Below are 27,603 nucleotides of genomic sequence, written 5' to 3' on the forward strand. Positions count from 1 at the left end.
GTAGGTATTAAAATTCATGGAGAAGAAATAAAAACTTTGAGGTTCGCCGATGATATTGTAATTCTGTCAGAGACAGCAAAGGACTTGGAAGAGCAGTTGAATGGAATGGACAGTGTCTTGAAACGAGGATATAAGATGAACATCAACAAATGCAAAACGAGGATAAAGGAATGTAGTCAAATTAAATCGGGTGATGCTGAGGGAATTTGATTAGGAAATGAGACACTTACAATAGTAAAGGAGTTTTGCTATTTGCGGAGCAAAATAACTGATAATGGTCGAAGTAGAGAGGATATAAAATGTAGACTGGCAATGGCAAGGAAAGCGTTTCTAAAGAAGAGTAATTTATTAACATAGAGTATAGATTTAAGTCATTTCTGAAAGTATTTGTATGGAGTATAGCCATGTATGGAAGTGAAACATGGACGATAAATAGTTTGGACAAGAAGAGAATAGAAGCTTTCGAAATGTGGTGGAACAGAAGAATGCTGAAGATTAGATGGGTAGATCACATAACTAATGAGGAAGTGTTGAATAGCATTGGGGAGAAGAGAAGTTTGTGGCACAACTTGACCAGAAGAAGGGATCGGTTGGTAGGACATGTTCTGAGCCATCAAGGGATCACAAATTTAGCATTGTAGGGCAGCGTGGAGGGTAAAAATCGTAGAGGGAGACCAATAGATGAATACACTAAGCAGATTCAGAAGGATGTAGGTTGCAGCAGGTACTGGGAGATGAAGAAGTTTGCACAGGATAGAGTAGCATGGAGAGCTGCATCAAACCAGTCTCAGGACTGAAGACCACAACAACAACATGTTATTCGATTGCAGGAGGTCTGGTACGGTAATTGGTAATGCTTTATGGCATCTTATTAATTCTTGAATAAATTCGATTTTTTGCTTTCCATGTAGTTTACATTCGAAAAAAATGTGACTGATATCCCCCACTGTTATTCCATCACATTCACAATAAGGATTGTCTAGGACGCTTAATCGGTGAAGACGGCTAGGGAAAGATTCGTGATTAAATCTCGTTCGAATTATTGAGTTCATAAAATTTTCGTTCGCCTTAATTGCGAAGAACGAGTGCTTTGAAGGAATGTTCGGCTATATCTGACCAAAATATTTCCCCCTAAAGCGCAATGAAGCTTGATATTCGTTGTTCCATTGTCGCTTTGTTCTGCTACATAAAGTAGTCTTCGTGTCTGATGACGGTAATAAGATATTTATAAAGTAATGTGTTGAGCAGCACTTTTCGCTTATTCATCGACCATTTGATTATATTTGACGTTGGCATGTTTGATGCACGTAAGTTTCATCTTCTTTCCAGTATATTCGTTTTTTGGTTGCTTTCATGATGTCCACTACCAGTAGATTTAATTTCTTGAGAATGGCAAGTGTCTGAAAGTATTTGTGCTAATGGCTCTGAACACTATGGGACTTCACATCTATGTTCATCAGTCCCCTATAACTACTTAAACCTTACTAACCTAAGGACATCACACAACACCCAGTCATCACGAGGCAGAGAAAATCCCTGACCCCGCCGGGAATCGAACCCGGGAACTCGGGCGTGGGAATCGAGAACGCTACCGCACGACCACGAGCTGCGGATAAGTATTGGTGCTACCTTCTTCAGTGCGTTACAATCAGAATGCTTCTTGGTGTGAGGGTCCACGAATAATTTAAAGCTGCGAGTATAGCTTTGGCTTCTGCCGAAAAACTAGAGGTTTCAGTGGGGAGAGATACCAGTTCCTTGTAATTTGTGCTTGGACGTAGAAAAGCGCAACCCACTCTATCATTATATGGAGTTTTGGAGTTTTTAGTATAAATCTGGAGGTATTCCGGTATATTATCAGCAATAACGGTTTTGATTAACTGTTCTGCACCATTTCTTGTTGTTATAGGGGAGGAAGACATCAGCTACTGGAGTTATTTCGTTATACTGGTATTCTGAATTAGGATACGTTGGCGTTATCGGGAGGTTGGATATGATGTCCTTTACGTTTACGAAGCTTTTACAGAGTTCCAGTTTTAGGGCAGTGTTTATTCTCTGGTAATTCGTCTCTTCTTGAAACCATCTGCCGAGTTTCGGTATCAGTGGGTGGTCAATTACAGCAAGTCTTCTTACAAGAAATATTTCGGTCATTAATCTCCATCGTAGGGCACTGGGCATTTCTGCACCTTCAGCTAACAATGCGTTTATTGGCATGGAGCGCATACATTAGGTTTATTCTTACGACGAAGGAGGTATAGTGAAGAAGCAGTAAGAATCCCATTGTTGAACGTGGGCGAGATGCTTAGGCAGCAGCTGTGTCAATAGAGCGCAGTGTTGTCACAAAAACAATGAAACCACGTTAGCGATGGACGTCTGCCTGGCAGTAAACGTTTCTTTATGAAGCTACACGTGGCGAAATGAATCTGTAGAAATGACGCTGTGGTAACAGCGCGCTTTTACAACGGAAAGGCAGAAGACAGGAATTGAAGGAGTAGAAGTTTCTTTCCGGTCAATTCTTAAATCCTGTTTTTGTAGTGTTTTTCCCCGTCGGCTTATGGGCCTCCTCCGTGGCTGCACCCTTTGTGGTGTCTATGTTGTCGCCCTCTCGGTACGGGCGTGGCACGGCGCACATGAAGAGGCTTGCACTGAATAGACAAACATGAAGAGCTGCATCAAACTAGTCTTCCGACTGAAGACAACGTCAACATCATCACCATCATCATCATCATTACCTTCATCAATAACAACAACAGCTACCTTTAGTAATTTATGGAAGCCCATTGTAATAACACAGAGAGCTAGCCTTTCAGAGCTGTTCCAAATCGGTATATACGTATTGAAGGGTGCTGGCTACTGACCTGTGGCCGAGACGGGCGGCGGTAAGAGGGCGTCCATCTAGGTACCAGGTGAATTGCGGGGGCGGACTTCCAGCGGCGGAGCACCGCAGCGACACGGGGGGTCCAGGGCTCAGCGCCTGCTCCACGAACGTCCACTGCAGCTCCGGAACCGTGTCTGCGACGTCACGACATTCGTCACCAAACGTTACTTTCTGTAGAGACTGAAATATTACTGTATCTCATTGCTACTTATCAGAACCCCTCGGAGAACATTAAAGATAAACGCCAGTCCAAATTGTCCATTACACACAAAAATAACCACTATTTCAGTATACATATAATTCGAAAACGATGATTTGCTTAAACCATATGTGCAAAAACCACTGTGTGTATTTTGAATGTGCCAAAAGCATTTAACATTGTTTTTATGTGAGAAACACAATATAAATGTGAAATTAATACTGTAAATAATCGAAAGAAATGTAGCACATGGTCAGTTGGTTGGTTGTTGGTTGGTTTGGGGAAGGAGACCAGACAGCGTGGTCATCGGTCTCATCGGATTAGGGAAGGATGGGGAAGGAAGTCGGCCGTGCCCTTTCAGAGGAACCATCCCTGCATTTGCCTGGAGTGATTTAGGGAAATCACGGAAAACCTAAATCAGGATGGCCGGACGCGGGATTGAACCGTCGTCCTCCCGAATGCGAGTCCAGTGTCTAACCACAGCACATGGTCAGGATGTACCAGTAAACCTATCATTATAAAATTACTACTACAACAATTTGAATAGAACATATAAATAAAGCACGTTAATTGAATCTCCGATATATGTTAGCACTAAAATTCAGGCACTAGTTGATTTGTTATAAACAAATTTAGAAATGTAATTGTTACCTGTAACATAATTAGTTAGAAAATGTTATATTAACTCGTAACTATGTTGAAAATAAGTTCACCTTGTTCAGCACTGTGATTGTAAATTTTTAGCAATGTGTAGCTAATATTCGCTTTAACTTTTAATTGTGATTTTACATAAAATTGTAATTTTCATTGTAGGTAATTCTTAACAAAAGTATAAATAGAGGTCACGCAGGCGACTTGGGGCACTCGTTTTTTGGCTAGGGTTGCGAGCAAATGTATTGTAGGCTCACTCGTTTGTTGATTGTTGTGAACTCTGTGTCGTTTGATGTCAACTTTGGGTACATGTGATATAACCGGTACAGCTCACCAGGCTCGGACACCAGAGTTCTGGAAATATATTGGTATTAAAACTGCACTGTACTTTGGAATTTATTTGGGAGTCTTCCGCAATCCTTTTAATAGGCTGCAAAGCGACGAGACATGAATCCAGGAATTTTACAAAACCCCGAGAACTAAACAACTCTTAATGTTGGTAGAATTGACGTGAAAACAACTGCGCATCGACTGGGCATTTCACTCAAAACATTTGCAACGCACAGGTGGGAAAATATAAACATCTCAAGACGAAAAGGCAGTAAGTAGATATCCCTGTGGCATAATTGCCCAGTAGTGCAAGTTTCCAACAATAACAATCAGCCGTAGCCATTCTTAATAATCATTGAAAATTTTTGGGCGTTTAAGGTCCATATTTGCGAGTTTTCGCCGCAATTATTTTCTGCATGTAGCCGCCACAGCATTCCGCTCTACACCGAGTAATTTGCAAATGGTATGTGTATCTATAATGTCTATAAGCATATCGAAAATGTTCTTAATTTTAGTTAGGTCCATATCATTAACGTCGATATGCAGCAGGTTTTTGGAACATATATTGTGTTCGAACATTATGAATTACCTCGAAGGAACCGTCTAGTGACACACAGTCAACATGAGTTTAGAAAACATCGTTCCTGTGAAACACAACTCGCTCTTTATTCACATGAAGTATTGAGTGCTATTGACTAGGGATTTCAGATCGATTATGTATTTATGGATTTCCGGAAGGCTTTTGACACTACCACACAAGCGGCTTGTAGTGAAATAGCGTGCTTGTGGAATATCGTCTCAGTTATGTGACTGGATTTGTGATTTCCTGTCAGACAGGTCACAGTTCGTAGTAACTGACGGGAAGTCATCAAGTAAAACAGAAGTGATTTCTGGCGTACCCCAAGGCAGTGTTTTAGGCCCTTTGCTGTTCATTGTCTATAAACGAATTGGGAGACAATCTGGGCAGCCGTCTTCGGTTGTTCGCAGATGACGCTGTCGTTTATCGACTAATAAAGTCAACAGAAGATCAAAACAAATTGCGAAACGATTTATAAAAGATGTCTGAATGTTGAGAGAATTGGCAGTTGACCCTAAATAACGAAAAGTGTGAGGTCATCTACATGAGTGCTAAAAGGAATCCGTTAAACTTCGGTTACACGATAAATCAGTCAAATCTAAAGGCCGTAAATTCAACTAAACACCTAGGAATTACAATTACGAACAACGTAAGTTGGAAGGAACACATAGAAAATACTGTGGGGAAGGCTAACCAAAGACTGCGTTTTATTGGCAGAACACTTAGAAAATGTAACAGACATACTAAAGAGATTGCCTAAACTACGCTTGTCCGTCGTCTTTTAGAATACTGCTGCGCGGTGTGGTATCCTTACCAGATAGGACTGACAGAGTACATCGAAAAAGTTCAGAGAAAGGCAGTACGTTTTTTATTATCGCGAAATATGGGAGAGAGGGTCACAGAAATGATACAGGATTTGGACTGGACATCATTAAAACAAAGGCGTTTTTCGTTGCGACGGAATCTTCTCACGAATGCCAATCACCAACTTTCTTCTCCGAATGTGAAAATACTTTGTTGACACCGACCTACATAGGGAGAAATGATCACAATGATAAAATAGGGAAATCAGAGATCGTAGGGAAAGATATAGGTGTTCGTTCTTCCCGTGCGCTATACGAGATTGGAATATTAGAGAATTGTGAAGATGGTTCGATGAACCGTCTGCCAGGCACTTAAATGTGATTTGCAGGGTATCCATGAAGATGTAGATGTAGAAATAGTTTCAAACTTATAACGTCATATCTTGAAATTACATACAGGGTGTTTCACAATGTTTTGATGATTTCAAATTTGAATAACACACAATCTAAAGTTGAACATTTTACACAAGATACATATTTATTGGAGTTTATTCTAAAATACTAAATAGGACAAATCGCCATAAGCACCTACACAATGCTCTAGACCTTTGATTCAGTTTTTGAACACATCTTTCGCAACTGGTGGAGGAATTCTGGAAATTTCTTCGTAAATTGGATCCTTTAACTGCTGCAAACTTCTCGGGTGCTCGGAATACTTTCTCGCCTTCAAATAATCACATAGGTAAAAGTCCGGCACGTTAAATTAGGCGAGGGAGACGGTCAATCGACACAAACGCTTGTGGAAGTTATGTGGATACCAAACGCTTCACGGAGAACTTACACAAAGTCTTGTTGGAAGAGTGGCATGTTCAGCGTTTTGGTGCTTTTTCGTTACGAATGAGAAGGGCTTGACTGTAAACTGCTGCCCACACGTTCGATGTTATCGGGAGTTCGGATGGTGTTCCAAAGGCCGATTGACTTTCGGCTCGATGCACCATCATTTGCGCGGAACTTTCTTACCCAATTCTGTATTGTTCCGTGAGCAAGAGTTGGATATGGCGGCTGAATGTTTAAATGCTAACGAATGGCATGATTCACGAGCACGGCACATTCGCCGTAGCGAAAACACTACGTTGCTTCGACCAGTGCGACATGATTGCTGACCTGTATATAGAATGAAACTTGACACTGAGCACTACCAATAGACGGCGCCACCCTCCCTCCATCTTGTTTACAGCGCGCGTTATTCAAATTTGAAATCGTCAAAACGTTGTGAAATACTCTGTATCTCAATGAAACAGGTTGTTATCGTTGGTAACCAAAACGACTTATCTCTCTGCAGAGGAGTGTGCGCTGACCTCAAACTTCCTGTCCGATTAAAACAGCGTTTCGGGCCAGGACTCGAATCTGGAATTCCGCGGACCAGGCACGGCCTATGACCTGCTCTCACAACTTCAAGGCCGGTACTACATCTCTCTCATTAGAGTAACTTGACAGTCCTCATGCATACGTTATTTCAGTTATCGAGATTTTAATCTTCTGCGCGCTTTTCAATTTTGTTTTCAAACAGAGCCAAGTTTGACCGGAAACATGAAGTAAGCTCCATTGATGGACTACTGAGAAAATCTGAAATTATTTTAGGTGGTCTGTCTTCGGCGTCAAAAAACTGTAATGGAATCGAAAGCTTAAGAATTCTCTCAACTGCGGGCATTAACAACAACGATCTTCTTTGGTGTGAGACAGAAGAGTCTGATGATTGCCATTAATATTTAAGCAGAACCTTTCAATTTCTCTATTCTGGCGTGTATACTGAAACATATTCGAATATTTTCATGACCATTATTTCAATTTTGACAGTTAAGACTCAAGCAGTGCCTGATATTGTTTTGTGGAGAATGTAGGCAGCGCATCTAATTCCTTCTACATTTTTCTTATTTCTTCTTTAATTCGGTGAAACACATTCCGCTGGCAGCGTCGGTGAAGCCCTCCGATGTTGGTACTGGTATTGTCTCCACAAAAAGCGATTAATTTATCTAATGGCATTTGCAGTTGTCTTAAAGTGTCTAGACTAAACTTTGCAATTGTCACCGATATTCTATTTTTTAGCGAATTAAAGTTCAACAGCTTCTACTGGATTCCGTCAGCTTCAGTAAAATATTTAACTGAAGGAAACATCTTTCCAGCTTTTTGTTTCGAAGCGTTGGTGCCTATGCCGTAAAATGAAACTTCTTGCAATTGTTTTATGCATTCGGACACAATGTGGTGCGAGAATATTTTTAACAATCGCTTTAGCTTTTGTCCTGGCTGTAGACTGCTTTGCGGCGCCTTTGGAGTCAGGATAAAATGTGGCATTCAGTTTTACTGTAGAGTCATGGGAATTGTAGGTCGGACTATGCTTGACAACTTTATTTGCTGTTGTTAGTTGTGCGGCAGCAACGAGCAGTTCTTCCTGGGTATTTTCTTTAACTATAAATGTAGAAATAAGCTTTGATGTCGTTGCTACTGAGAATCTGTTTGTATGATTCTTCGCAGATTTGTGATGCCTCACATCTACCTTACCTCAGTGAGTTACTGAGATAACAGCTACGAATTTCACACAATGCTTCCTGATCCGACGACCTTTCTTGTCATAAGACCACTCTTTAGCGTAATATCCATCCTTGGGTATCTCCGTAAGCTATGACAATACAAGTTTATTAATCAGTTAACAGTCGACAGCCACCCTTATCATCGAAGTACGCGTAACTATACACTTCACGCCCTATATACCCGCAGTAAACATTACAAACACTAGTAACTATACACTTCACGCCCTATATACCCGCAGTAAACATTACAAACACTAGTAACTATACACTTCACGCCATATATACCCGCAGTAAACATTACAAACACTAGTAACCTGCAGTCGCTGTTCGTATTACGTTTAGAAAGATCTTATCAGATCACTATTCAAATGGGAACTGATCGACTGTGCCGCGTAGCGCTGATTAAATAGTTCCAGGCCTGTATCACTGGTGAAGTGATACACTGTCGTCGTGTGGCTAGGGTCTCCCGTCGGGTAGACCGGTCGCCTGGTGCTTGTCTTTTTTAGTTGACACCACATCGGCGACTTGCGTGTAGATAGGGATGAGACGATGATGATGAAGGCAACACAACATACAGTCCCTGGGCGGAGAAAATCGCCGATCCAGCCGGGAATCGAACCCGGGCCCCTTTGCATGCCACTCCGTCCCGCTGCTCATTCAGCTGTTGAGGTGGACTTTTTTTTTTCTCGAATGATGACGTCGTCGGCACAGGATACGAACATACAACGCCATCTGTGAGACCACCGTGTCAACATGAACTTGTTGTTATTGTTGTGGTCTTCAGTGCTGAGACTGGTTTGATGCAGCTCTCCATGTTACTCTATCCTGTGCAAGCTTCTGCATCTCCCAGTATCTACCGCAACCTAAATCCTTCTGAATCTGCTTAGTGTATTCATCTTTTGGTTTCCCTCTACGATTTTTACCCTCCACGCTGCCCTCCAATACTAAATTGGTGATCCCTGCCTCAGAACATGTCCTACCAACCGATCCCTTCTTCTAGTCAAGTTGTGCCACAAACTTCTCTTCTCCCCAGTTCTATTCAATACATCCCCATTAGTTATGTGATCTACCCATCTAACCTTCAGCATTCTTCTGTAGCACCACATTTCAAAAGCTTCTATTCTCTTCTTGTCCAAACTATTTATCGTCCATGTTTCACTTCCATACATGGCTACACTCCATACAAATACTTTCAGGAATGACTTCCTGACACTTAAATCTATACTCGATGTTAACAAATTTCTCTTCTTCAGAAACGCTTTCCTTGCCATTGCCAGTCTACATTTTATATCCTCTCTACTTCGACCATCATCTGTTATTTTGCTCCCCAAATAGCAAAACTCCTTTACTACTTTAAGTGTCTCATTTCTTAATCTAATTCCCTCAGCATCACCCGACTTATTTCGACTACATTCCATTATCCTCGTTTTACTTTTGTTGATGTTCATCTTATATCCTCCTTTCAAGACACTATCCATTCCGTTCAACTGCTCTTCCATGTACTTACTGACATTAATAAAACTTGAGCCAAGATCGTAGCATATTTTGCAAAATCGGGAAAAAATTGGGTCTTGTCGGCATTGGTTGGTTGGTTGGTTTAAAGATTAAAGGAACCAAACTACAAAGGTCATCGGTCCCTTGTTGCAGAAACACACAGAGCATATTTAAACCATCCACCAGTCAAGCTGAGCACTAAAAAAAAGAAAAATCCGCGGAAGAAAAGCCCCAAGGTCAACATGGAAAATGGAGCACAGCGACAAAAAATAAAACTGTACAGCAGAGATCTGTGGCTGGCTGATCACGAAAACAAAAGGATGAGCCAGCCACTTGCAACAAGTTAAAACCTCCAGCCTAAAAGATTAGGGTGGAGTCGAATGACAACACATAACTAAGTAAAATATACAGCACAAAAGAGAGTGACGTTAGCCGTTTGCGCGTCTAAAACTTAAAAACCCGATCTGCCATAGAGACATTGTCACCTAAAAGAGATGATAAATCACCTAGGAGATTAAAAGTTTGCCTGAGGGCGGTTAAAAGAGGACATTCCAACAATATGTGGGCCACCGTCATGTTTGCGCCGCCGACCGCGGTGGCCGTGCGGTTCTGGCGCTGCAGGCCGGAACCGCGGGACTGCTACGGTCGCAGGTTCGAGTCCTGCCTCGGGCATGGGTGTGTGTGATGTCCTTCGGTTCTGGGGGACTTATGACCTAAGGTGTTGAGTCCGATAGTGCTCAGAGCCATGTGAACCATGTTTGCGCCACAGTGACAACTAGGGGGATCCTCTCGACACAGCAGAGTCGGGACACGAACGTCCATAACTATGACGGTCCCGATGTATCGGGACGGGTGGCAACTTAAGCTGTACTGGAGCCTGACACGAAACCAAATGTGAAAACCACACGAATCGCTTTTGCTTCCGCACTAAAAACTGAACAACCTGCTGACGAGTCGATATTGAGAGGCATCAGTATACAAATGAACGAAGTGCGACGAACAACTTAAGCATTCAAAGCTGAACTGATTATGACAAATCAGTGATTCATATAACTGAAACAGTAATATTTTCCAGCTGATATCGGAACTGAATTCCAGATGGGACTATGTCGTTATCCATTTGAATTCAGCTGTCGGTGGTGCGCATTGAGTCCAATGATGCCACAAGAACAGGGTACAGGATCCTAATTTCTGACGTAGGCGTTATGAGGGGAAGATTGTCCTTCATTTCGCTTTGAAGGCTGGTTTATTTGCTATTGGGTTACTGACTCTTTTGGTAACGAAATTTCTTCGTCAAGTATTGACATCGAACATACAGCGTCGGTTCAGCAGCTTCTACTAGTAAATCGATTGCATTACTCCAAGGCACATGAGCAAGCGTCGAACTGTACCGTATCTTAGTTTATGAAGTACACGTTGAGCAGCACCGTGATGTGAGAGGCATCCATAATAGATGACTGGGTGGAAGAGGCCCTTGTACATGATCAAGAGCCCGCATCTCGTGGTCGTGCGGTAGCGTTCTCGCTTCCCACGCCCAGGTTCCCGGGTTCGATTCCCGACGGGGTCAGGGATTTTCTCTGCCTCGTGATGGCTGGGTGTTGTGTGCTGTCCTCAGGTTAGTTAGGTTTAAGTAGTTCTAAGTTCTAGGGGACTGATGACCATAGATGTTAAGTCCCATAGTGCTCAGAGCCATTTTACATGATCAAGAAAATATTTGGGTGTGTGTTGCGCCTAGGAATCCTGTATACTCGGTTTGCTAGACCAACAAACAACTCGAATTAATGAGTTTTGTTACAATAAGACAATTATAGTACTTAACTCTGATATGTGTCGCAAGCAAAGAAACACAAGTTTGCGCTACATGGAGATAACTAGCGAAGTGGCTAACATTGAAGCTAGGCAAAGAATTTCAAGAACTTGATGTGTAGAAAAAAGGCATAAATCATCTGTTTATTGCTGTGCTTTAACATCTGGTGAAGCATTCGTTATTTCGTCCCCTAAAACTGGGAAGTGTTTCTGCAAGGCCTTGAGAGTGCGGGGCCCGTGGCGTTTGCCACATGTGCTGTATGGGGAAACCGACTATGGCTGGTGGCGCGTCGTTACGAAGCGTTGAAACGTTGCCTTGTGCTCGAGCTGACAGCGTTGCCAAGAATTATGATGGCAAGACAGCGCACCGCTTTCGCTTCCATTACACATTTCATCCCGAGAATTCATTTCCAAAGCTGCGAACGAGCAAGTTCGTCCTCGCTCTCTAAGTTACCGCCTGAGTAAGAAAGGTAGGGCATGGCCTCATTGTTTCTGTCGGCAGCATCCCCATACCAATTCCTCTCTGTTTTCAAAACATGTCTGCCTTAAGATATTCGAAAATTTTCCTCAGAAACTGATTGGTGAAACCACTGGACGTTTCTTATATAGCAATGACCTGGCTTAGTGATGACAGAACGGGAACACGTGGAGTGTAATACGGATGTGCAAATGTGGAAAATGGTCGCTGTTGCAACTCATGTCTTAATAACATTCGTGCAGTTCGAGATGATGGCATTTCCCATCAGCTAGCGCGCCGAGTGACAACCTGTATTGTAGTGATTCGTGTAGGTCCGTGCAACAACTCAGTGGTGTAGGACGTTTAAAAAAAAGGTGTAACTTTGGAAAAGAGGCTCTGTGCTTCGGCCAGTCACACCGCGCAGTCACAAACGAAGGCATTGCCGCTGTGGAAGAACTTGTGAAGGGAAGCTGATGTATTACTGTGAACGGAAGAACTAAGTTTTGGTTCAGCACACAATATTTTCCATGATGTGTTGCATTCAATAAATTTTCCGCAAGATGGGTGCCACGCCAGTTCACTGCTGGACAGGGAGATCCTCGCGTCGATGCCTGTGAGAAACTTTAGCATCGTTTCTGGACACAACTGTCACAGGTGATGAAACCTGGGTGCACTACACCCACACGAAGCGGCAAGATCGAGCAAAGAATGCCCCCGTAATTCTTCTTCAACAGCAAAAAATTTACGCACTCAGCTTTTCGGCAGGAAAAGTCATGCTCACTGTCTTATCCGATACAAGAAGAAAGGGGTGACCAGTAATTCGTACTTAAATCTACTACGAAATGCCATCCGCCCTGAAATCAGCAGTAAACGACGAGGATCGTGTTTCGTTGTGTCACGACAATGCTCGTCCCAACAATGCAGCATATGAAATTTAAATGTCCCGAATACTATTCTACTTCCAAAACTTAGCCCCGAGCGACTCGCGTGTTCAGAAGGCTCAAAGAACCGTTGAGAGGCAAATGTTTCAGAATCGACGGTGTACAAGTTGTTGCATTCTCAATGAAGATAAATCTTCTCACAAGGTATCCACACACTTCTGAATCGGCAAAATACGTGAACTACACGCCGTGGGGACTTTCCCTCGTTTTCATAGTAATAAATAATATAATATAATAAGTGCAAGCCCCAAAAACATTGCTGGCGCAGTAGCGAGTATGAACGCAGATCTTTGCTCTGTTTCTCGATGGGCACAGAACCTAGGTCTGAAACTAAACCCCAAGAAATCCCAGGTCATACTTATATCTCATCCAAAGTTAATCAGCCGGTACTTTCGCGAAACAGTCCCTAAAATACTCCTCAATGGTACCCAACTACCATACCAAAAAACAGTGAAAGACCTTGGAATAATCTTGGATGAACACCTAAACTGGGAAGAACAAACAGTCACAGCTTGCCGGAAATTTCTCTCCTCCCTACATGCAATTCAAAAGTATAGAAAAATATTTCCAACCCATGTTAAACAAAAATTAGTCCAAACACTAGTCTTGCCTAATCTTTACTACTGCGATGTAGTTCAACACGGCACAAATAGTGAAAATTCTAGATGCCTGGAGCTAGTGATGAATGCTTGCGTTAGATACGTGTGCAATATTCGGTTGTATGATCATATCAGTCCGTCATACTCCCAGCTAGGTTGGATACGCCCACATACGGCACGCGATCTCCACACGATGTGCTTACTTCATCGATTTCTTAGCCACTGGTGCCCCCAATACTTATCTTCTCACATTAAACACCTATCATCATTCCACAATCGCAACACCAGATCGGATACGTCTATCATCTTGGCTGTACCTTTACATAACACAAAATCTTTCTCCGTGTCATTCTCCATCTCAGCCATACGACTATGGAACGCGCTCCCCTGTGATCTGCGTCTTATCCAGAACTACTCAACATTCAAGAGGGAACTCAAAGCTTACATATTAGGGACGGTATAACCACCATTCTTGTGCCCCTCCCATCTCTTTCTTTCTCCTCTCCATCACAGCTTCGAATTTTACCGTTCTATTTCTCTTCCTCTAACCTATCTACCTCTTATATATCTCTTTCACCCCATTCTATCGTTTTATGTCTCTGCTCGATGAGAATAACTCACAAGCTGCAAGAACATAACGAGAAAATTCCCAACTAACAATGGGACTGACATTCAGAAAAGAAAAGTATGTTTACTTTCATATACATAGTCATTATTATTATTATTATTATTATTACTATTATTATTATTATTATTATTATTACTATTATTATTATTATTATTATTATTATTATTATTATTATTATTATTATTATTATTATTGATTGTTATAATTATTTTTTATTGTTATAATTATCATTGTACTACTGTTATAATATCTATTTTTTTGTTTAACATCAATACTGCATAATAGGCTATATGTCCTTAATGTTAAGTAGAAACTGTAACTCGTTCAACCTGAGTATGCCTGGTTAGGTGTAAGAGAGGGCCTGAAGGCCCTAATCTTGCCAGGTAAAATAAATGCATAAATAAATAAATAAAATAAATAAAATAAATAATTAATAAAAATTTTCGTTTGAAGCGCCCTCGTATATCTTTGATTCATTGTGTTTCCTATTAGGCATTTTGCTGTCCTTGATTCTTGGCAGGACGTCTTTACTGAATGTGTTTCAGTTCATCTGATTTTCAGCAGTTCTCTGCGAAGCCACATTTCAAAGGCTTGTACGCTGTTCATTGCTGGCTTCCACACTGTCTACGTTTCGCTCGTATACAGAGACGTGCTCGAAACATTACTTTTCATAAACAATTCGCTGATCTAAAGGATTATACACCGCATGGCAAAGAAAGCGAAGCGCTCGGAAGACATGGACGGATGTCAGCGTAACTTCGTACAGGTACACACTGTTGGAAACTATGTAAATTTAAAACAGTTTAACACTTGAAACAGCCTATTACGAATATAGTGAAATACATACACAGTATCTAGTGGATGCTTTTCAACAAACGAGATTTCTGAGGAACTTGATCCGTGGCCAGAATCATATGGGAAGCATGGACAGGCTGTGCTTCCAAAGGAACTCCCTTGCCGTCCCCACAAACTGAAGATAAAACATATAAAATAAAAGAACTTACTGTGCTTCATACGACCAATCCACCACGAGTTTTTCATACAGGGTAAACAAACGCTGTGTGGCTAGGGCTTCCCGTCGGATAGACCGTTCGCCGGGTGCAAGTCTTTCAAGTTGCGCCACTTCGGCGACTTGCGTGTCGATGGGAATGAAATCATGATGATTAGGACAACAAAACACCCAGCCCCTGAGCGGAGAAAATCTCCGACTCAGCCGAGAATCGAAACCAGGCGGTTAGGTATGACATTCCGTCACGCTGACCACTCTGCTACCAGGGGCGGACACAGACAGGGTGATTATAATAAAAGTTAAACTTTCAAACCGCTGTAGGAATAACACCACTGGTCAGAATGACGTCAAACTGAAACGGAATATTATCGGAGACGGGTGAAAACGTATGGCAGAAGAAAAATAAATAGTTACAAAATGTAGCAATGGATGGCGCTGTATGCATCGTAATTTAATACGACTACAAATGACGAATGAATCACAAAACAATACCTAAGGTGCACGTTTCACATTAAACAAACTGTGCAACTCAGTGTGCATGGCTGTACAGGTGTGATACTGTTTATTTACGTAACCCCATCCGCCACGGCATGGTCCTATCACATCGGATGGAAATATCGGTTTCTAATTATCCTGAGCTCAAACACCTCATAAAAAGCATCACTCACATCGGGTTTTAAATGTCCTGAGGCCAAAAACCGCATAAAAAGAATCAATCACATCGGTTTATAAGTGTCCAGAGGCCAAAAACCTCATAAAAAGCATCAATCAGAATCAAATCGGATTGTTAATTTCCCTGTGACTGGCGCAAAACATGTTCAATAAATATGCTGTACACCGTTTTCTGCAACAGGTTGAAATCGAGAAAGAGCATGTTCCTGATCGAAGCGTTTCCTTGGTCACGTTCAGGTTTTGTTGTGCAATGCGTGCCCTCAATGCAGGTAAATTTGCAATCGGAACACTGAACACAACATCTTTCAGATAGTCCCACAACCAGAAGTCACACGGATTAAGATAAACCCGCGCCACACAGCGACCTTTTCAGGATGAAGTGGTACTGGCTGATTTGCGTGTGTGTTTTCCGTTGCACATATCGGACAATTCCGTGTACTGACATATCCTGTCAGATGGAAGTTGGCTTCGTCTGTGCACAAAATCTTTCACGGCCAATCGTCGTTCACTTCCACAGAAGCAAGAAATTCTAAAGCAAAGGCGTCTCTTGCTCGCAGGTCAACAGGAAGCAACTCGTGCACATGGGTAATTTTGAATGGATGTTTCGTAGGATTTTACGCACCGTGCTCTCGGGTATGTCCAATGCTCGGCTACTTCTCCGTGGACACCAACACTCGTCTCCTCCTGCATTGCTGTGGCCACTGCTTCAACTGACGTCGAATCAGTTCGTTTCCTCTCTCTACCGATTTATACACCAAAAGAACCCATTGTTTTCGAATTTGCGAATCATTGTCTCCAGGCCCACGGCAGTCATCGGGTCAACGCGTTTTTTCAAACCCTTCAGTGTTCGGGACTTCTACAGAGCGACGTGTGCACAGTCATTATTCTTGTAATACAGCCTTACATGCAGAGCGCCATCCTGCAATGAGACAGTCATGGAGAACGTCGAAGGCACGAAAGGAGGAAAAACCGTTTTTATACAAACTTAATGGGTCGTGTGCATGACCGCTGTTTTTAATCACGTATTACAACACATACAGCGCCATCTATTGATCAATTTTCACACTTCTTTCCTTCTGCCTAATTTTTTCCCCCTTCTATGACAATATTTCATTGCAATTTGACGTCATTCTGACCAGAGGAGTTACTTCTACAGCATTTTGAATGTTTAACTTTAATTATGATCGCCCTGTACATCTACGACCCAGAGAGTATTGCCAACATGGTCGTCAATGTCAACAGCAGTACCAACAAGCAGAATGTAATGGTGCACGATGTCAGGAGGGTTGGTTGGTTGGTTGTTTTGGGGTAAGAGACCAAACTGCGAGGTCATCGGTCTCATCGGATTAGGGAAGGATGGGGAAGGAAGTCGGCCGTGTCATTTCAAAGGAACCATCCCGGCATTTGCCTGGAGCGATTTAGGGAAATCACGGAAAACCTAAATCAGGATGGCCGGACGCGGAATTGAGCCGTCGTCCTCCCGAATGCGAGTCCAGTGTGCTAACCACTGCGCCACCTCGCTCGTGTCAGCAGGGTAAATGCTTTGCGAATGTAAAGCATTGAATTTATTTTCTAATTTTTGCTGGACTATAAAATAATTCAGAACTTACTTACTTTTATTGTCCTTACGCGATTTAGAATACAAAAAGTTTAGGACACAAGAAGTTCCTTTAATGGATCACGTGGCATTTATTCTGAAGATTTCAGTCTTTGACATAAATAGTGAGACAGGATTGTAGCCTATCCCCGATGTTATTCATTCTATACACTGAAGAAGCACCAAAGGAAACCAAGGAGATATTTGGAGAGGCAGTTAAAATTCAGGGAGCAGAAATAAAAGTTTTGAGGGTGACTTTTGACATCGCAGAGCGGTCAGTAGTACTAAGATCTTGGAGATGCAGTTGAACAGAAAGAAGTTGTAATATGAACGGCAAGTTGAATTAAATCAGGCGACGCTAAGGGAATTAAATTAGGTAATGAGATCCTAAAAGTAATAGACGAGCTTTGCTAATTGGGTAGCAAAACAACGATGGCCGAAATAGCGAAGATATGTAATACAGATTGGCAACAGCGAGAGACCATTCATGTATAAGAGAAATGTGCTAATATGGAATATAAATTTAACTATTACTTCGTCTTTTCTGAAGGAATGTGTGTAAGTGAATCTTAGACGGTAAATGTTCAGGTAGAAGGAGAATAGAAGTTTTTGAAATGTGTTGTAACAGAAGAACGTTGAAGATTTGGCGGGTTGATCGAATAGCCAATGATGAGGCAATGAATTAAACTAGCGAAAAATTTATTTATGGCGTAACTTGACAAAACATCAGGTAATAGAGGGCGGTTTTTTGTTCTGGGGGAGGGGGAATGGGTACTAAAACTGAGAGAGGGAGACCAACATATAAACACAGTAAGTCGGTTGAAATGGAAACAGGTTGCAGTAATTGTACAAAGATGATGACGCTTGCACAGGATAGGCTAGCGTAATGAGTCATATCAAACCACTGTTCGAACTGAAGACCACAACCTCAGTATATAAGTAAAATGGAAACCCCATTACATACCCTTTTAAATGCAACCAAAGAGAATACCGCTTGCTAAACTTTGTTCTCAATTTTCTAACAACGCGGTAAACTGCACTTACTTCCCTTGGGATCTAGGCGCTTTACTCTGGCAACAATTCATCACATACAGAACATTAATTTTTGATGAGGAACGGATCACTATCCGTGTAAATACTCATCCTCAGCGTTTATGAGGAGTAAACGGCAGTTAATACTGCACGCAATCATTATTGACGAAAACAGGTAATTAGAGCATTAGCTGCTGTGCCGAAACACGCAGTCACGTAACAAATTCGCAAACACCGCGAGGACCCCGCAACAGCACTGCAGATCAAATTTGCAAACCTCTAATGAAAGTCCACGCTTTACTTGCTGGAGTACGCTATACGTAGCACAGTGTTTACGCGAACAAACTCTGTGTGAAGTCAGGAACCAGCATCCTTCGCTCACTCACGGGTCTGCCAATGGAAGCCCACTTCCATTTCTAATTGAAATATTCATCTATTGTCGATACAGGTTCTTCGTTGGTCTCTTGTATCTCCTTTTTTCTGCTTCATTGCTGTTTTATTTTTTTAAGTCACTCGTCTTTTGACTGGTCTTATGGCACTATTTGATCATGCTTCATCTAAATTTTTTATACTTATTTGCTTTACATTTTTCGATTATTGGACTATATTTTCTGTATAAGTAAAGCAAAGAGGGCTATACTTCAGGTTGAAGTTCTTTGCATAGTACGTGAGTAATGTATGTAAAATACTATGTAAACTGTTTATTACGTTAAATAATTTTCTGATGACATTTGTGTTTAAAAATATTTGTGTGTATAAACTGTTTATGTTGATAACAATTTGTAAATTGTAAGAAATGGTCACGCTTAGGAACAATGTAAGAAATAGGTGTTATGTAAAAGCCAATGTGCTTTTGTTTGAAGCGAAAGCAGCTCTGTGGAGTGGAAAATGTGGCAAGGGCGAATTGACGCGCTACCTAGAGCAAGCGCGGGAAGTACGTCACACAGTCTGTAGGCAGCAGTGATTGAGGCAACACCCTTGAGGACCAGGAGAAGCGTTGCCTGCAAACTTGCACAAAAATGCCTCGGATGAAGACTGCAAACGGCTTATGGCATAGCTGCGAGTTGTTGGGCTACTGTATGTAAAACTGAACGACGCCAAGAAGAGAAATTGAGCCCATACAGCAAGATACTTTCAGGGCCTATTGTGGGTAGTGTAGCCGTCATAATTGTTCGCCACACCCAAGCCTGCAGCCAACTTGTGTACAGCGTGCACCATTAATTTAAACTGTGTTTTATTAGTGAGTAATCATTCTTGAACTTCAAAGAAACAGGTTTACTCTGTTATTTCATCCTAATCATACATCTATATACGGTTCATTCCTTGTGTTTGATTAATCCGAGAATCCTGTTTTACAGATTTATGAAGTGCTAAGTTAGTATAAAGGGGCACCATTTAAATCGTTTTTTTTTTTTTGTAAACAATGATATATATGTGTGAGGGACTAAATCCTGTAGTAATGAAATTACGTCTCAGAGGTGGAAGAGTGTAAATTGAATATAGTGAATTTAAATGTAATTTTGCATCATAAAGTTAAAGGGTTCATAAATATTTTCATCTTGAGCAATAGTTAAAGGAAAGTTGTCTTAGTTCTTTCACTGAAAGGCGTAATGTAAATTTTAGTTAGAGTAATAATACATTTAATTAGAGTAATAAAACACTACAGCGAAATAATGTCAAACTATTCTTGTTTTAAAAGTTTTCTTAACTATTGCAAGTGTTGTAGTAAAAATTTACTTACGTAAAATTCAGAGTAAAGCAAAGTTATTACAATCTATTAACGACTGTCCAGAGTTAGTACAAAGAGTAATAACTTTTGAAAGTAAATTCCAGTAAGAGAGAGGTTTTCTTGAAGTGAAATGTTCAGTATAAAAAGTGTGTGCTTTAGTATCTAAGTATTTTAGTGTTTAAGTTGACTGGTTACGGAAAGTGCTTTTTTAAACATCCTCACTGGCCAAAATTTTTTTTAGTTTCCTTGAAGTTATCAACTGGGCTTTTCCTCTTTTAAAAACATAATAATTACAGTGTCTGCACCAACTTTGTTCACCTGGAGTAATATTTAGTTGCAAGAAAGTAGGCAAAATTCATACTTCTGATATTCCAATAGTTCGCTGTTTTATTGCGTGGATAGGCTGGCGACCGTTAGTACATATTTTAAACCACTAACTGAACTTGGAACTGAGTTGTCCTAGCTTTAATGTAATACTATTCATACTGCGTTTCTTTCTAACCGATGTATAAGATCTTAGAAAAAGAATTGAATAGTCTTATCCATTAGACACAACACACGGTACCATCGAGTAAGAAGGGTAACTCTATTGATTAGCTTTTCCTTCTTAACAGAGCTATCTTCCCGTAGTGTACTTTATTTGAAAACTAAATTAAATTTAGTAAAGGGTTATACGTGGCACCATACAGACAGGGTTTTCTGTTATTTAGGTAAAAGCATACTAAATCACAATAGTAGTGGTAGGGTTATAGTCTGATGCTGCCCTCTATTTTTTTATTATATCGGGTTAAACTTTTCACATCTGCATAACTATACTGCCGATCACTGAAACTCAACCATTACTTAGACTGCATGCAGCAAACGTGCTGTCGATGACCTCCTGAATGGCTATTTTCAACTCAGCAAAGGTTTTGAGATTATTGCTGTACTTATTTTCATAATATGGCCCCACAAAAAGGAGTCGCGTGTATTCAGATCCGGAGAATATGAAGGCCAATCTAGGCCCATGCCAGTGACTTCTGGGTACCCCAGAGCCAGAATGCGTTCCCAAAAGTGCTCTTCCAGGTCATGAAACACTTTCCTGATTTGATGGGGTCGGGCACCGTCTTGCATGGACCACATCTTGTCGAAGTCAGGGTCACTTTGGATACTGGGGATGAAATCATCTTCCAAAACCTTCACGCTCCGTTCGATAGTCATCGTGCCATCAAGGAATATCGCACCGATTATTCCTTGGCTGGGCACTGCATACCACACATCAACCAGTTGAGGGTGGAGAGATTTCTCGATCGCAAAATGCGGATTCTCAGTCCCTCAAATGCGGCAGTTTTGCACATTGTTGAATCCATCCAGATGAAAGTGGGCTTCGCTAAGCGAAACAACAACAAGGCGCGTACTAACTCCCATCATGCACCGCGGCCAACCGTGCAGTTGAGCGCCCTAACGCAAACCGATCAGACGTTATGACGATTTTATTTCATATTGTTCAATAATTATCACCCTGTACTTAGATAAGCTGTAACTGTTTTGTTTGCTTTGTTCTGTATACAGGGCTCCTATTCTTAACCTTTGTGTGTGTATGTATTGTAATTCAAACGTTCTTTCAGCTGAACAATGCAAGTGGTATGCTTACGAAAAAGCTGTCTGATGAAATGAGTTGCTAAATACGTCTGAAACTGTGTAACTCTGTTCCGTTTAACTTTTAGTAAAAGAATTAGAAAAGCTAAACTGTATACTAAAGAAACTATCCTGTGAAACTCTGTATTGTGCAGTGTAGCGAATAACGCTACAGTGCGTGACGTCACAGTATGTGTCTTAAAATTCCAATACACATAATCTAACAGAGTAAACATTCAGCGTAAAATTATAAAAACTTTTAAAAAATAAATGTCCAAAAATGCTTCTTTTAAAATGTCTTGCAAATTTACTTATCACAACTAAGTATTATTCCGAAGATTAAATGACACACACCCAAATATATAACACTGCACTGTAAGAGTAAGAATGTCTGATAAAAGAAATGAGATGTGAACTAAGCTTTAATGGAATTGTCCCTTCCGATAATTTGAAATGAAATGCTTAACTGTAAATAATCTTACTGTGTTCTAACAGTGAAGTTAAACTGGCCCTAACAAACTTTAGTGTCTTACCTTGTGGCAAAGGAAACACAGTACTGCTCGAAAGTGGTGAATGTTAAAATGGAGCGTAGCAGCAAACCAGATAAAGAAAACTTTGTCTAAGTGCGATCCAGGGAAAAACATCTTTGCTAAGCACGTCACACTTTAAGCTTGTGCAACTATGTTCCGCTGAGTGCAGTGCGGCGACACGCGATTACTAAAATAAAACTTTAGTAATCAGATAACGAAAAAATTTGAACTTACTGAATGATACAGAAGAGACTGACATTTAAAAACTTTATTGTGAAACTCACTTTTATCTATTACAAAAACCTTACAAAATTCACTTTTTACAACAAAATATAACTCTACCATGTAATTCGTTAATGAAATGGTAAAGAAGTTGTGGATAGAACTAACCGACCAGAATCAATCAAGAAAAATCATACCGAAAATTTGCCTTTCAGAAACTCATCGTAAATTACGCGCGACCAAGCAGTGCAGTGATAACAACACCTGAATATTTTCACACTTCCGAAATCAATCTCTACAAAACCATATTTCCAAAAATCAACATCGTTTGCGTTTGGATCTCTGTGGTCTGCCATTTATTCAGAGACTGCTGAGCAGCGTGATCAACATCAGTAAAAATTACTCCCGAAGACTACACGGGCAACGAAAATTCTAGTGAAAAGCAAAGATCATATTGCATACGCTCAGATCCTCTGTGGCGTAAAATATCGACTAACAAAGTCATCTGACTGAAAAAATATCCAGTGCAGAAGTTATGACTCATCGAATAAAAACAGAACGCACATCACTCTCATCGAATATCAAAAATAAGCTGGAACACATACAACGCAGACGAAGCCGCGTTGGTAAAGTACTGGAACTTCAAGCGCTGATAGAAAGCACCGAAGCTGAAATCGTTACAGGTACGGAAAGCTGGCTGAAGCCAGAGATAAATTCTGCCAAATTTTTACAATGTCACCGACGGCGTTTAGAAAGGATGGATTACATGCAACCGGTGGTGGCGTGTTTTTCGCTGTTAGTAGTAGTTTATCCTGAAGTGAAACAGAAGTGGATAGTTTCTGTGAATTATTATGGGTGGAGGTTATACTCAACAACCGAGCTAAGTTAATAATTGGCTCCTTTTACCGATCTGCCGTCTCAGCAGCATTAGTGGCAGAATAACTGAGAGAAAATCTGGAATACATTTCACATAAATTTCCTCAGCATGTTATAGTCTTAGATGGAGATTTCAATTTACCAGACTGGGACACTCAGATGTTTAGGACGGGTGGTAGGAACAGAGCATCGAGTGACATTATACTGAGTGTACTATCCGAAAATTACCTCGAGCAATTAAAGAGAGAACCGACTCGTGGAGATAACATCTAGGACCTAATGATAACAAAGAGACCCGAACTTTTCGACTCTGTAAGCGCAGAAGAGGAAATCAGTGGTCATAAAACCGTTGCAGCATAGTAATGAAAAAAAAAGGAGGAAGGTTATCTGTTTAGCAAGAGTAATAGGAGGCATATTTCAGACTACCTAACATATCAAAACAAAAATTTCTGTTCCGACACTGACAAGGTTGAGTGTTTATGGAAAAAGTTCAAGGCAATCGTAAAATGCGTTTTAGACAGGTACGTGCCGAGTAAAACTGTGAGGGACGGGAAAAACTCACCGTGGTGTAACAACAAAGTTAGGATACTATTGCGAAAGCAAAGACAGCTCCACTGCAAGCTTAAACGCAGCGAAAACGTCTCAGAAAAACAGAAGCTAAACGATGTCAAAGTTAGCGTAAGGAGGGCTATGCGTGAAGCGTTCAGTGAATTCGAAAGTAAAATTCTATGTACCGACTTGACAGAAAATCCTAGCAAGTTCTGTTCTTAAGTTAAATCAGTAACAGGATCGAAACAGCATATCCAGACACTCTGGGATGATGATGGCACTGAAACAGAGGATGACACGCGCAAAGCTGAAATACTAAACACCTTTTTCCAAAGCTGTTTCACAGAGGAAGACCGCACTGCAATTCCTTATCAAAATCCTCGCACGAACGAAAAAGTGGCTGACATTGAAATAAGTGTCCAAGGAATAGAAAAGCGACCGAAATCACTCAACAGAGAGAAGTCCACTGGACCTGATGGGATACCAATTCGATTCTACACAGAGTACGCAAAAGCACTTGCCCCCCTTTTAACAGCCGTGTACCGCAAGTCTCTAGAGGAACGGAAGGTTCCAAATGATTGGAAAAGAGCACAGGTAGTCCAAGTTTTCAAGAAGGGTCGTCGAGCAGATGCGCTGAACTATAGGCCTATACCTCTAACATAGATCTGTTGTAGAATTTTAGAAGAAGTTTTTTGCTCGCGTGTCATGTCATTTCTGGAAACCAAGAATCTACTCTCTAGGAATCAACATGGACTCCGGAAAAAGCGATCGTGTGAGACCCAACTCCCTGTATTTGCTCATGAGACCCAGAAAATATTATATACAGGCTCCCAGGTAGATGCCATTTTCCTTCACTTCCGGAAGGCGTTCGATACAGTTCCGCACTGCCGCCTGATAAACAAAGTAAGATCCTACGGAATATCAGACCAGCTGTATGGCTGGATTGAAGAGTTTTTAGCAAACATAACACAGCATGTTGTTCTCATTGGAGAGACGTCTGCAGACGATAAAGTAACCTCTGGCGTGCCACAGGGGAGTGTTATGGGACCATTACTTTTCAAAATATATATAAATGACCTAGAAGTTCCATGCTGCTTTTCGCGGATGATGCTGTAGTATACAGAGAAGTTGCAGCATTAGAAAATTGCAGCGAAATGCAGGAAGATCTGCAGCGGATAGGCACCTCGTGCAGGCACTGGTAGCAGTTACTTCTGTAAAATATCTGGGAGTATGTGTACGGAACAATTTGAACCGGAATGATCATAAAAAATTAATTGTTGGTAAGGCAGGTTGAGATTCATTGGGAGATTCCTTAGAAAGTGTAGTCCATCAACAAAGGAGGTGGCTTACAAAACACTTGTTCGACCTATACTTGAGTATTGCTCATCAGTGTGGGATCCGTACAGACCGCGTTGACAGAGAAGGTAGAGAAGATACAAAGAAGACCCGTTTCGTCACAGGGTTATTTGGTAAGCGTGATAGCGCTACGGAGATGTTTAGCAAACTCAAGTGGCAGACTCTGCAAGAGAGGTGCTCTGCATTGCGGTGTATCTTGCTGTCCATGTTTCGAGAGGGTGCGTTTCTGGATGAGGTATCGAATATATTGCTTCCCCCTACTTATACCTCCCGAGGAGATCACGAATGTAAAATTAGAGAGATTCGAGCGAGCACGGAGGCTTTCCGCCAGTCCTTCTTCCCGCGAACCATACGCCACTGGAACAGGAAAGGGAGGCAATGACAGTGGCATGTAGAGTGCCCTTCGCCACACCTTTGGGTGGCTTGCGGAGTATAAATGTAGATGTAGATGTAGATTAGTATGTCAGTGCAGCCGCACGTGGTAGGTAGGAATAACGCCGCCACATTCGGGTTTGTTATTCAGATGTTATTATTGTTGTTGTTGTTGTTGTTGTTGTTGTTGTGGCCTCCAGTCCTGAGACTGGTTTGATGCAGCTCTCCATGCTACTCTATCCTGTGCAAGCTTCTTCATCTCCCAGTACCTACTGCAACCTACATCCTTCTGAATCGCTTAGTGTATTTATCTCTTGGTCTCCTTCTACGATTTTTACCCTCCACGCTGCCCTCCAATACTAAATTGGTGATCCCTTGATGCCTCAGAACATGTCCTACCAACCGATCCCTTCTTCTAGTCAAGTTGTGCCACAAATTTCTCTTCTCCCCAATCCTATTCAATTCTTCCTCATTAGTTATGTGATCTACCCATCTAATCTTCAGCATTCTTCTGTAGCACCACATTTCAAAAGCTTCTATTCTCTTCTTGTCCAAACTATTTATCGTCCATGTTTCATTTCCATATATGGCTACACTCCATACAAATACTTTCAGCAATGACTTCCTCACACTTAAATCAATACTCGATGTTAACAAATTACTCTTCTTTAGAAACGCTTTCCTTGCCATTGCCAGTCTACATTTTATATCCTCTCTACTTTGATCATCATCAGTTATTTTGCTCCCCAAACAGCAAAACTTCTTTACTACTTTAAGTGTCTCATTTCCTAATGTAATTCCCTCAGCATCACCCGACTTAATTCGACTACATTCCATTATCCTCGTTTTGCTTTTGTTGATGTTCATTTTATATCCTCCTTTCAAGACACTGTCCGTTCCATTCAACTGCTCTTCCAAGTCCTTTGCTGTCTCTGGCAGAATTACAATGTCATCGGCGAACCTCAAAGTTTTTATTTCTTCTCCATGGACTTTAATACCTACTCCGAAATTTTCTTTTGTTTCCCTTACTTCTTGCTCAATATAGAGATTGAAAAACATCGGGGACAGGCTACAAGCCTGTCTCACTCCCTTCCCAACCAGTGCCTACCTTTCATGCCCCTCGACTCTTATAACTGCCATCTGGTTTCTGTACAAATTGTAAATAGCCTTTCGCTCCCTGTATTTTACCACTGCAACCTTTAGAATTTGAAAGAGAGTATTCCAATCAACATTGTCAAAAGCTTTCTCTAAGTCTACAAATGCTAGAAACATAGGTTTGTCTTTCCTTAATCTTTCTTCTAAGATAAGTCGTAAGGTCAGTATTGCCTCAAATGTTCCAGTATTTCTACGGAATCCAAACTGATCTTCTACTAGTTTTCCCATTCGTCTGTAAAGAATTTGTGATAGTACCTTGGAGCTGTGGCTTATTACACTGATTGTTCGGTAATTTTCACATTTGTCAACACCTGCTTTCTTTGGGATTGGAATTATTATATTCTTCTTGAAGTCTGAGGGTATTTCGACTGTTTCATACATCTTGCTCACCAGATGGTAGAGTTTTGTCAGGACTGGCTCTTCCAAGGCCGTCAGTAGTTCCAATGGAATGTTGTCTACTCCGGTGGCCTTGTTTCGACTCAGGTCTTTCAGTGCATGTCAAATTCTTCACGCAGTATCATATCTCTCTTTTCATCTTCATCTACATCCTATTCCATTTCCATAATATTGTCCTCAAGTACATCGCCCTTGTATAAACCTTCTATATACTCCTTCCACCTTTCTGCCTTCCCTTCTTTGCTTAGAACTGGGCTGCCATCTGAGCTCTTGATATTCATACACGTGGTTCTCTTCTCTCCAAAGGTCTCTTTAATTTTCCTGTAGGCAGTATCTCTCTTACCCCTTGTGAGATAAGCCTCTACATCCTTACATTTGTGCTCTAGCCACCCCTGCTTAGCCATTTTGCACTTCCTGTCGATCTCGTTTTTGAGACGTCTGTATTCCTTTTTGCCTGCTTCATTTACTGCATTTTTATATTTTCTCCTTTCATCAATTAAATTCAATATTTCTTCTGTTACCCAAGGATTTCTACTAGCCCTC

At 41.2% G+C, this 27,603-nt stretch overlaps 1 protein-coding gene across 1 annotated transcript in view; it reads right to left on the reverse strand.

Annotated features, from left to right (window-relative positions):
• LOC126297629 (Down syndrome cell adhesion molecule-like protein Dscam2) overlaps nucleotides 1-27,603 on the reverse strand; it is a 340,086-nt gene that overhangs the window by 264,806 nt on the left and 47,677 nt on the right. The window contains exon 3 of the mRNA XM_049988691.1: nucleotides 2,856-3,009. Coding sequence (XP_049844648.1) covers nucleotides 2,856-3,009 — 154 coding nt within the window. The remainder of the gene's footprint in view (nucleotides 1-2,855; nucleotides 3,010-27,603) is intronic.

This window comes from Schistocerca gregaria, chromosome 1, assembly GCF_023897955.1.
Source record: "Schistocerca gregaria isolate iqSchGreg1 chromosome 1, iqSchGreg1.2, whole genome shotgun sequence".
Lineage (NCBI taxonomy): Eukaryota > Metazoa > Arthropoda > Insecta > Orthoptera > Acrididae > Schistocerca > Schistocerca gregaria.